The sequence below is a fragment of the Pungitius pungitius genome, chromosome 1 (assembly GCF_949316345.1).
Source record: "Pungitius pungitius chromosome 1, fPunPun2.1, whole genome shotgun sequence".
NCBI classification, from domain to species: Eukaryota; Metazoa; Chordata; class Actinopteri; order Perciformes; family Gasterosteidae; genus Pungitius; species Pungitius pungitius.
In genome coordinates, this window is record NC_084900.1 from 11,893,030 (window position 1) to 11,904,872 (window position 11,843).

General features: G+C 42.6%; 1 protein-coding gene and 1 pseudogene across 1 annotated transcript; both read left to right on the forward strand.

Moving 5' to 3' along the window:
- Positions 1 to 1,150: 1,150 nt before the first annotated feature.
- Positions 1,151 to 6,745, forward strand: LOC119222343 (RNA-binding protein 4.1-like; annotated as a pseudogene).
- Positions 6,746 to 7,460: 715 nt separating this feature from the next.
- rbm4.1 (RNA binding motif protein 4.1) lies at positions 7,461 to 11,722 on the forward strand. The gene is made up of 3 exons (XM_037478908.2): positions 7,461 to 7,720; positions 8,880 to 9,303; positions 10,132 to 11,722. The coding sequence occupies exons 2-3, from the start codon at positions 8,898 to 8,900 to the stop codon at positions 10,980 to 10,982; spliced, it is 1,257 nt and encodes a 418-aa protein (XP_037334805.1). The 5' UTR covers positions 7,461 to 7,720; positions 8,880 to 8,897; the 3' UTR covers positions 10,983 to 11,722.
- Positions 11,723 to 11,843: the final 121 nt, after the last annotated feature.

Consider the following 11,843-nt stretch of genomic DNA (forward strand, 5'->3'; position numbering starts at 1 on the left):
GGAGGCCAACAAATACTTTCAATCTACTTTTAGGAAATACTTGTGTTCTTTGCTTAGATTTGTAAGTATTGCATTATTTAGAATTAGATGTTGTTGCTATTTCAAGCTTCAGTTCAAGGATAATATTATTTCCTATTTTTACTGTTGAGATTTTTTACGCTTGTAGACAATGCGCTCGTTTTTCAAAATATTTTTTTTTTTAGAAAAATAGTAAAATTTAAAAAAAGTTATTTATTTTGCAAATGACCCAACAACCCGGTACCGGTACAGTACTAAGATACCAAGGCTAGCAAGCCGTGCAGCTGGATTTTCCACGCTAGTTTCCAATTGCCTCCATGCCCCTGCTCTGCACCATGGGGGGTGGTGTACTCGGTCACATTGAAGAAAAGGTGGTTTCAAACCTCAAAAATCCAATTATATTAATTCTAACACAATATATCACACTACTTTGTAGTTTAAGAAAACAAAGAGGTTCAAAAGGGAAAGCACCCCGACAGGTTGTTCTTCGCGCCTTGTTATCACTTTCCATTTTTAACATGTTTGTGTGGGACAAAGGTCAGTCCCGTGTCACAGGTCAACATCATTACCGGTAACCACGTAGGTGTGAGTTGTGTCACAACCAATCAGTTTTTCGCCAACTGTCATAGCTCCGGTGTGGTCAATTTTTATCTTTAGTCAGTGGCTCACGTGTAGTGCAAAGATGTATGTGCAGGTGTCATGTATGTGAGTGTTTGTGTGCTGGGGTGTGTGTGTTATCAGTGTGCGGCCATTCGCCAGCCTCCAATGTCCTGTTGTAAATACAGTCAGCTGTTATTCCCCACTAATTCAGAGTCATGGCTGAACATAGGTCCAACACATTACTTTTCTCTCAACACCCTCTCTTGCAACATGGAACCCATGTTGAGAGAGGTCTTAGAGTGATCAAGACCTCTCCCTTAAAGCATTAGTGTGAGCATCCTGACTCGCCTAACAGGTGGAAGGCACTTCTACTCTCTGAGGAGAAAAAACCTAACCTGGATGGGCCTGATAGATTCCAATGTTACTGCACTGCAGTCTTTAAAAAATGGCCTAATATTGTTCTGTCTCTTGACCCTGTTTCTTACAACCTGGTTACGTAAGATGAAAATACTTATTCTTCCCCCGGACCTTTGCCAGGAGGATACTTGCACCGTAGGAGTGCGGTAACGCGACAGGAAGTGGTTGCGGATGTAGAAGGAAACGTGGCAGCGTCACTGGTGCTGTGCCGCAGCCATTTCACTTTTCATTCATTGGTTTTGAGGCCTACGTCGTCTAATCGGTGAGTTAGAGACTGTGAGGTTAGAGTAAGAGGTGAAATGCCCTTTAGGACGTCGCTGACGCACAACTGTCACCCTAGAGTCCTTTTGTATCTTCTATGAATGGACATCGGCTACATTTTCAACCATACGTTAGCTAGTAAGTTATTAGCTAACGTTAGCTGGTTAGTGTTAGCTTACTGAATTCATACGCCTTCAATCACCTGACGTTTAAAACACCATTACACTGAAATAAGGGTGAACATGGGAGCGTTGCGCACTGAACACATAGTATACAAATAAACGAATGGGACGTTTGGACTGCTCGGGCTGTTCTGTGCGTAAGGCAAGATACACCGAGAGAGCAGCTAAGAGCTAACGTTAGCTAGTGAGCTGCGTTAGCTTGCTGTCAGGCTCATCGGTGCTATGTTTACCGGTTTGTTAGCAAACGTACACAGTAGATGACGTGGAATTCATCGACCCTTGGTGTTTCGAAACTACCCCAGTATGGATAGAAATGGTTGCAGAGTCGTATCATTAGTAATTGTGCGAACTTTGCTCAGCTAATCAACAATAGAGGCCAACGTTGTAAACGTTTTGATGAGTTTCTCGCTTCAGTTGCTTCACGTTACGTGCTGTTACTCAAACGCGCTGGACCGTCTCATTTCAGTTACTTTTGGTTTGGATGGTCTTCAAAACATTTTAGGCTTTTGACAATTCTGTCTGTGTCAACACGTGTCATATTAACCTATGCTAAGTTTAGATTGGGTAACCTAATATAGCAAACCGGTCCAACAAAGCATATTACGTTACCTGACACGTCAAATAGCAATACCGTTAGTTTTCGAAAATTTACCCCCGTTTTAAAACCCGTTTACCCCTGAAAAGTTCTTTTAGGAACGTTTTACGAAGCGGGTTTCCCACCCTCAATGATTACGCGTCCAAAAAACATACGTTATGTTAATTCGATGTAACTTATGTAACGTTAATCAAGCTCTATGTACATGCTCCATATGACTGCGTCATCCCTCACCACTGACGTCGGTGTCACAGTTTAGTCATTTATTTTTTCTGATACCCCAGTCCTTTTCTATTTATATTGGGTATACCTGCCGATATTAAATATGATTCGGTGTCTTTTATAGATTTACCTAAATGTTGATTTTAAAAATGTACGTAGAAAAAACTGATTTCCCCATCTACAAGTGGCCCATCGCTAACGTCATAATTATTTAAATGCTGAATCACCCATTTCGAAACCTTTCCAAAAACACTTTATTTAGTGTGTATATACAAATGGGAGAATACAACGAATATCCAAGGCTAAATCTTCTAGTGGGGTGGTGTGGTGGTTAGCACTGTCGCTGCCTTTCTGTATGGAGTTTGCATGTTCTCCCCATGTCTCCAACCCCGTGTCTGCAGGTTCTGCCCCCACACAGTCCAAAGACAGGCTGGGGGTCAGGTTCATTGGTGACTCTAAATTGCCCGCAGGTCGAATGAATGGTTGTGTGTATCTGTCTCAGGTCTGTATCTATGTCCGGACCCTCCAAGGATAAGCGGTGTGGAAGATGTCTCGTGAAAGACAGTGAGCGTTACTCGCTAACTAGTGATGGTTACCGTCAGAGTATATCCATAAAGTTTTACCGATACAGGTGTCAGAGCAGTCGACTTCCAGCACTACCAAATACATTTTGAGATCTTAGAACATATGTTGAGAAAACGGGAAAAGGGGTTTAACTTAGCACTGGTTAATATGACACGCGAGGGCACAGAGAATGTTCTTAAGTTTAAAAAAAAGAAGTGATAAAGACCAACAAAACCAAAGGAAACTTAATTATAAAAGGGTCAAGCACATTTGAATGTAACGTAATGTTAAGCAATTAAAGCAAGATAGATGATGATTGTCGATATGGTTTTGACATAATTTCATATTTAAAGTTAAGATGTTTGGAAACACGTTTTTTTTACTGTAACCCGTGATCTACTTTTTGATGTATTCTGAGCGAGTATGGCAATAACAAGAGAGCAGCGTGCTGATACATTGATATTTAACTGAATTGGCCTGATTTCATATTGTCCAGGGACATTACTCAAAATAAATGATAATATGCAATATGTTATTATTCTAATATTTTAACCAACCCTCTTCAGAATCAGATGGGACATCGGTTTGTACTAAACTCAAGCCCAATTTTTTGTAATACACTAATTATTTCAACTTTGGACAGTTGGATCCAATGTGTTGGTTTCTAAGGATAAAGGAGCCACACCACCTACATTTTGCAATGTCCCCTGGTGCTGTCAAAGACACCACCCATTTTCTACTTTCTTCCTCCAAAATGGCTAATAAAGTTGAATCTTTACCGCTCTAACAGTTTAAATAAAATAAGCAGAGCTAATGACAACTGTGATGTTAAAAAATATATATATATATTTTGAATAATGTTGTCAGGCATTTATAATGTAAACCATGCTCTTGTGAAGTTATGATTAGTCTCCAACGTGTGAAAACACTAAGATAATTATGATGTGAAAATCTGATACAGTGATGACACTAGACCTCTATAGTTTTAGCTAGATATTTAATAATTGCACTGCTGACGTCTCAATTACCTTCTGTCAATAAATATTTGTTGTGGTTTTACATAAGTAATCAGCCTTTTTATTATCCTAGGATACACAGAACTTCATCATGGTGAAGATTTTTATTGGCAACCTCGCCTGCAATACCGCACCCGAGGAGCTGCGCGAGCTTTTTGAGAAGTACGGAAAGGTCTCTGAATGTGACATTGTCAAAAACTATGGTTTCGTACACATGAACAATGTGTCGGAGGCGGAGGAGGCCATCCGTAATCTCCACCAGCACGAGCTAAATGGCTGGCGCATTAATGTGGAGATGAGCAAAGGGAGGCCCAAATCCACCACCAAGCTGCACGTCAGCAACCTCGGCGAAGGGGTCACCACTGACGTCTTGCGGGCCAAGTTCCAGGAGTTTGGCACAGTGGTGGAGTGTGACATAGTAAAGGATTACGCCTTCATTCACATGGAGCGAATGGAGGATGCCATGGACGCCATCAGTAAGCTGGACAACACCGCCTACAAAGGTGAACTTTTTGGCGAGGGGGAGCTAGTTGTCTTTGCTGTCAATAAATACGAAGTTCTGTCGCTGTAGAACTCTCGTCAAGTATAATCCACCGGCTTCTTTGAACTTAAATGACCAGGTGGACGGAGAGCGACGACGTTAAACTTTGCCAATGTCTCTTGTAGAACCTCTGGCAGTGGTGAACAGGGCAGAAATCTCCTGAACCTGGCACAGCTCATGCCTTTGCTCAGTGATTGTCGGCAAAATGCATTTATCGTTGTTTTTGTAGTCGGTAAAAGCGTTACCGTGTCAGAACCCCGCGGTCTCATGCGTGTCTTCTCTCTCCCTACAAGGCAAGCTGATGAGCGTACAGCTGTCCACCAGTCGGCTTCGCACCGCCCCAGGAATGGGAGAGCACACTGGCTGCTATGTCTGCGGGAAACATGGTCACTGGTCGAAAGATTGTCCAATCGGTGGGAACAGTAGCCACGGCGATGACACAAGGGGTCACGGCGGTCGAGGTCCCCCGCACGTCCATGGTTATGGCAGGGGCGGCTACGAGATGGCCTCTTCAGCAGCCGATTACATGGCCGGCGCTGCGTTTAGTAGGGCGAATTACGTGGGCGGGATGCCGCCCCCCCCTCGCAGGCTCGGTGGCTACGGGGCTGAGCTGGGGGATCGGTACGGCGGCAGGTCACCAGCTTACGACCGCGACCGCCTCTACAGCAGTGTTGACTATTATGAGAAGTACAGAGCTCGCCCGTACGGCTCCAGCTATTTTGAGGATCGTCGGATGTCCTTTCTCCCCCCTCCCCCACCTCCTCCCTCCTCCCTCTCAAAGCTCTCCTCCAGTATAGATCCATACGACCCTCGGTCACTGCCTCCATCCTCACCGGCCGCCGCGTACTTTGCACGGGACCGCAGCCCGATCCGACGAGTGCCGGTGTCCTCAGCGGGCTACGAGCAAACGCAGTCCCCGGCGTCGGGCCCCCGGGGCGCCTACGCTGCTCCGCGACCCAAGGATCATTTCGAGCCACGTTATGCGCCTTATTAAATCCTCGGTGCCAAGGTGAGCAACATAGTGAGCAATCTGTGATGGTTAGTTAGTTCTCCCAAGGGTGGGTCCTTTAACTGTAAGACAGTACCGGGCACTGGGATCTCTGAAATCCATTGTAGCTCGGATTTGTTAAGGTGTTTACTCCTGTGAAGATAGTGGGGGTTTAAGTCAGGGTTCTGAAAAGGGAATTTGCTCTCTTTCTAGGTCTGTTTGTGAAGCACAGGACTTTCACCTTTGCAGTCAATATCAAGCTACGTGAATCCATCGGTCTGAGCAAGGTGCGGAAAACTAAGATGGGAAATTCCCCGCCATCTTTGGGGCAGGAGAGATGTCTGTGTCCTGCCGATGAATTGCTCTTTCATTCGAAATTTACTTAACCTGTTCACTAAGAATGAATGGCACTGTTTTCAATGTATTATGTATAAAACCATAATATGTTCACTCACTCTGCAGGTTTCCACTTCAGTTTTTGGCCATGTTCTTTTTTGTGTGTGTGGTTGTCTTTTTTCTCAGATGAAGAAAAATTGTTCGGCTTCTGTTTCAAAATATGTACTTTCCTTTTTTAAATGGGATGGGGTTTAACCCTGTACTGCATTAGTTGCTTATAGTGCAAAATAAGCTTACTGTGCTCTTAGACACATACAGGACTTATCAGTTATATGAAATTGTATAAATGTTTTTTCAAAAATGATCTTCATTGGTGTCTTATCGATGTGCTGTGACAGTGAGGACGTGTCCGGCGTATGTCGTCTCGGCGTAAACCGTTTTGGTTGGAAGGGTGTTGTACTAAATAAGCGGTCAAGTGGGTGAGAGAATCCAAGGATGTGCATAAATAGACTCAGCGGTCCACACTGCAAAAGATAATAAAGAACCAAATCCATAAAACTGACGTGGCTAAGTGTTCACTTGGGACACTTTTTAGGACAGTTATTACGTATTTTAAGTTGAAACAAACATTCCATCATTTTCTTTTCAAATTAACACAAAAATATACTTTTTATAACAAGTGTGCAGATCAGAAATCAACTCCTGATTTAAAGATTTTGCATATAAGAATGAGGGATAACATGCATGTGATGTGTAAAGTGACATGACTGTTTTGGTCCTTGCCTGTAACATGAATAGAAAATAAGCCTACATCTGGAGATGTGTTTGGGATGGACGTTCATATGCTCGAGCAAATCCAGGAATATGAGGCAGCACTCTGGGCTGAGGGAGTGGAAGTCCAGTGGCACAGGGCTACTGTAGTAGGTGCTTTGCTTTGGTTTGGTAAATAGGTGGATATTCATACTAGCTGTAAAACTACCGGCATGAATAAACAAGTTAATCACATTTTAAATAACATTATTTTTTTGGAGAACAAGAAAGAAACCTGATCTAATTGTGTCTGGTCAAGGTTCATAACTTTGAGTAGTTATTGAATGAAAGTATTGTTATTATTGAAACAGGGTGTATTATAGTATGGATAACATTTAATGTTGCAGTGGCTTGGTTTTTAATGACTAAATAGTATTTAGACAAGAACATTTTTGAATAATCAAATAAAAATCTACATTTTCTATGCAACATTTGCACAGATCAGTGATTACCAGTATTCAAGGGGTCTTAAGACACGTATTGGTACAGGAAAGAACATTTTTATTTTGTATCTTGTTCTTTTATCTATCAGATGGCAGAGAATACAAAACCATCTATAACACTTATGACAGCCATAATTATCTTCTAGTGTCTTCAAGTCTATTATTTTATGTTAGGTAGAAAATAGAGCCTAATCTTAGTTACTGTATTCATTTTTCTAAATATAAGCTGGCGACATGTAAATAAATTGCATATCTACATAAAAAGGTGTTTCAAAATACACCAATAAACTGGATTACTTTGCCAGATGTTGGATTAGATATGCTTCAACAGTTAAAGAGTCACTGTCGAGTGCAAAATAGATAACTGGGTAACTAGCACGTAACTACCTCTTTATTTTTGTTCCACTGTAAAATAAGGGTCGCCAATAGGTGTGTCCCAAAGCGACGGGACATGGGATGTGCTTACTTCCGGTTGGTCCCACCGTTTCCGTCTCATCTTCGCCCATGCGTGCAGGCCCCGGACCGTCCGCCTCTCCCTCTTCTATCTCGCTTATGGTCCCGCCCACAGACGCCCCGCGGTCCCTCCCAAAGTGCTAACCGAGCTAGCTGTGTGTCTTTGGCATAGTGTTTTCATGGTCACGGGCTTTCTTCGTCAATGTCAGTCGGTAAAGCAGTGGTTGGCATTTCATTCAACGAGGGACAAGGCGAACATCGCAGCTTTTAAAAGGTATCAAATGATCCAACGCAACGCAATGAACTTATTAAAAGCATCGTTGTTCTAAAAATTAGCCAACGTTGTTCCGCTACCGACAAATGCTTGCTAGGCCTAAAACGGACATGTTTTTTTTTTACGGATTCGCAGTGCTGTTGTACGGACTAAGTTAAAGTTGTAACTTAAACGGTTGTAAACCCGAATGCTGTCTGCGTGTGCCGCGAAGGACGACACGCGTGGGTTGAGATGTGAAATATCGTATTTTTTTCAATCGACTAAAATACAACATCGTGGTCCAACGTTAGAGTGAACTGGTACGCCACCATTTTGGTAAATCCGCTAACGTGACGAGCGCTACGTTTGTTAGCTGCTAATGCTAATTTAAATAACGTTGATATAAGCGGAGCTTATGGTCTTCATTAAAAACGACGGTCCAAAACAGTCTTATCAAGTTCACACGAGTTGGTAACGTATGACGTTTTCTAGCGTTACTAGACAAAAATATAACGTTTATTTACGAACCCGTTCTTCGTGTTCCGCAGACAATTTGGCGTACATGTCGATTCTCGATCGATACTGGGATTTGCACAAAATCGTTTTTAGCTAAACAACGGCCCTGTGACTGTTAAGGAAAAACATATTTTTCTCGTGTATGAGTGTGACTGCTTAATCAACACGACCCGTTGTTTCAATAAGTGTTTGATGGTTCAATGAGCCACTGGTTTGTTGTAAGGCCTACACATGGTGCACGGTCTCTCAGCTTACTAAACGCTTTAGTAATAGCCTAATGTACTATTCACTATGTATATAATAACGGTCCTTAAACGTTTTAGTGTACAACCAATCAGTCATCTAATTAAATAATGTCAAAATCTGCCAGATATACATGCGATTTTTTTTTCTATTGTCATATTTAGTTTTAGGATTTTAACTTGTCTTTAAAGGTAGGCCGTAGAGTAGATGTTTCCGCAATGGGATACATTAAATATTCTGCTGCTTTTTATTTTTCAAGTGTTCTAGAAGTGTTTTATGTTGCATTAAACACAATATGAACTTGAAACGACTGTCAACAAGAGTTATGACTCTGAATCTGTAGGAGGAAAATTGCAGGTTTCATACATGTGCTGTAATGATATTGTTTACAATTCCAATCTTGATTTCTCTTCTCCCTTAGTGACGTGGAAGCTCCACAATGGTGAAAATATTCATTGGGAACTTGTCGCCAGACACCACATCAGATGAACTTCGCTCTCTTTTCTCCCAATATGGCAAGATCGGGGAGTGCACTATTGTCAAGAATTTTGGCTTTGTGCACATGGACGACAAAGCAGAGGCAGAGGAAGCCATCAGCAACCTCCACCATTATGAGCTAAATGGCATGCCAATGAATGTAGAAATGAGCCGCAGCAAGTCGAAAGGGTCCACCAAACTCCACGTCGGCAACATTGCCTGCACCAACCAGGAGCTGAGGGCCAAGTTTGAAGAGTTTGGCGCTGTGGCAGAGTGTGACATAGTAAAAAACTATGCTTTTGTTCACATGGATCGTATGGAGGATGCCGTGGAGGCCATTAATCAGTTAGACAACACAGCTTTTAAAGGTGAACTTTTGGGTTGGGGTTAATAGGGAGTTAACCTTTTTCTGTCTTATCAATAATGTATCATTCTGTTCTTGTGGTTTGAATGGGTAAGTAATGGATATACAGGTAAGTATCAAGAAAAAACAAAGATAACAAGCTGAGGAAAGCGAGGCAGCTCTTAGTAGTTTTAAAGCTGGTATCCGTAATGTCTTTGGGTTTGTCGTATGGATTCAAATGATTAACAAATGGGCTCCTTTTAGTGACTTAACAGGTCACACCTGTTCTACTTGTTAATGAAAGAACAGTCAGTATAATACTACAAGTAATGATTCGCCATGTTTGTAAATCAAACTGCATTATGGGTGTAAAATAGATGTGCTTGCACTCCTGTTTGGTCTTTATTTGGTTTGCACACAGATGTGCAGGATATGATCATAGATTCTGAGCTGCACATACACACACTATGTGTGAACCTTCTGCGACACGGGCAAATATGACAATCTTCATCACTTGGACCCTTAAAATACAATTTGAGTTAAATTATGTTTTAGCATCACCTGATAGCTCCCTTGCGTGCAACAGTCAATCACACCTCGGAGACCTTTTCTGTATTATTTGCTTGAGTTCCCTTTTGCAACTGCAGTGGGTAAGAATGTGTGGAAAGTTACGGATTTCAGCTTTAATACCTTTTTTAATGCTTAAATCTTAAGCCATGTCATTATAATATATTTTAGTAAATTGCAGCTTTTTACTAGACAAGTGGTTAGACTTTTGTATGCCAGACAGGAAATGTCAAATATTTGGAATTAATGCAGGCGAAGGTCCTCATTGAGTCTTTTTCTTTTTAAGGCAAACTGATGAGCGTGAAGCTTTCGACTAGCCGCCTGCGTACTGCGCCGGGAATGGGAGACCGATCGGGTTGTTATCGTTGCGGGCAGGAAGGCCACTGGTCCAAAGAGTGTCCCCTAGACCAAAATGGCTTCCACAGAAATGGCTCAGAGCCAAAGTCTGATGGATTCGATGACTCGAGATTTGGCGAGCATGCTCGCAACAGGGGTTATCAACCGGACTTCAGTGGCGACCCAGATTATGGTGCCGGCTTTGCACCTCCACATGGTTTTTCCCGGGGTGCCGGTCACGGCGGCAGCATCCCGGGGTTCGGACGGGGTTCGGGCTACGAGAATGCAATGAGATTCGGGCCGCACCCCGGTTACGGCTTAAGCGGTGTTGCTGACCATAGCATGGCTCGGATGTACGGCAGCGAGGCGGCATACAGGGGCAACGGCTCGCTCTATGGCGCGGTACCAGCCTACCCGATGCGACGGTCGCCTTACGAGGAACGGGATCCGTACGGTGTCGTGGACTACTACGAGAAGTACAGGGCCAATGCTTTCGGAGGCAGTTATTTTGAGGAACCCCGCGCCGCCCCCTTGCCTGCTCCATCAACATCATCCTCCACACCTTTAATGAGGGATCGTCTGCCCCCCTCTAGCGTCGATGCATACGAGTGCCCCCCCCACCCTCCTCCAACAGCCCCAGTCTCTTCATACTACGCACGTGATCGAAGTCCGATTCGGAGAGTCCCCGTCGAGGCAGATGGATTCACATATGACCGTTCGCGCCTTTCCCCTGTGCCCGCCGTTCCAAGGAGCTCTACCTTTGACCATGCGGCTGCTGATCGTACACGATTTACTTACTAATCCCTGTCCCACAATGCCAGGTGGGGGCTGCCTGTACTTTTAATTGATAGGATAGCTGAAGGGCCATTGGATCCACAGAAAAAGAAAACCGTCCACATGACATCTCAGTGGTACAATCATAAGCAAAATTCTGTATGTGAGGAGTAGTTATTAAGAATGAGGCTCAATGCAGCTTACCAACCGTAATGGCATATGAGTAGGTTTCATGAATACGTTACAAAGGCTATGAGCTAATACATTAAAATACACAACTGATACTAAGTTGACCACTAGTCATTATCCTATTCACTAGTTGTGGTATTGCTGCATTGCAAATACTGGGGTTCATCTACAGCCTGGCTGACATCTATTGATGAGAAGGAATCTGGAAAAAGTTTAATGTTTATATACTTTTTAGTTCAAATAGAAACAAATGAATAGTGCATGGTTGCATGTTTTATAGGATAGTCATTATTAGTTGGATTTAACTAATACTTTTTTCAGCAGCATTTAACATTTTGCTATGTGTTTGTTTTGTGTAAGTTACCATTGTTACCCCATACGTAACGGAGCAGCGACAGATGGAGTACTGTATGCGTCACGTACATTTTTTTTTTAATCTGTGGGCTTAAATGTCACAACTGTACCTAATTACGGACCTTCATAGTTAAACAGTGAAACCTTAGTATTAGTTACATCAAACCTTTTGTGAAATTAAGTACTTTTTATCAAATGGAATTGTAAACTTTTTTTTTTGTAAATAGCTACATTTAATAGATTTTCATTGCTGTGATAATTATGAACCATCACTTATGAAACTTCCTTCACATATGTCAGCGTTTCACAGTGCTATTTTTCTTGATTTTGAACGACAAGGTTATA

Bases quoted from the DNA above. Each gene is read 5' to 3' on its own strand.
- rbm4.1 (XM_037478908.2), top strand. From the start codon at position 8,898: ATGGTGAAAATATTCATTGGGAACTTGTCGCCAGACACCACATCAGAT. The intron at 9,304-10,131 runs GTGAACTTTTGG...TTTCTTTTTAAG, and splicing joins AGACAACACAGCTTTTAAAG to GCAAACTGATGAGCGTGAAG.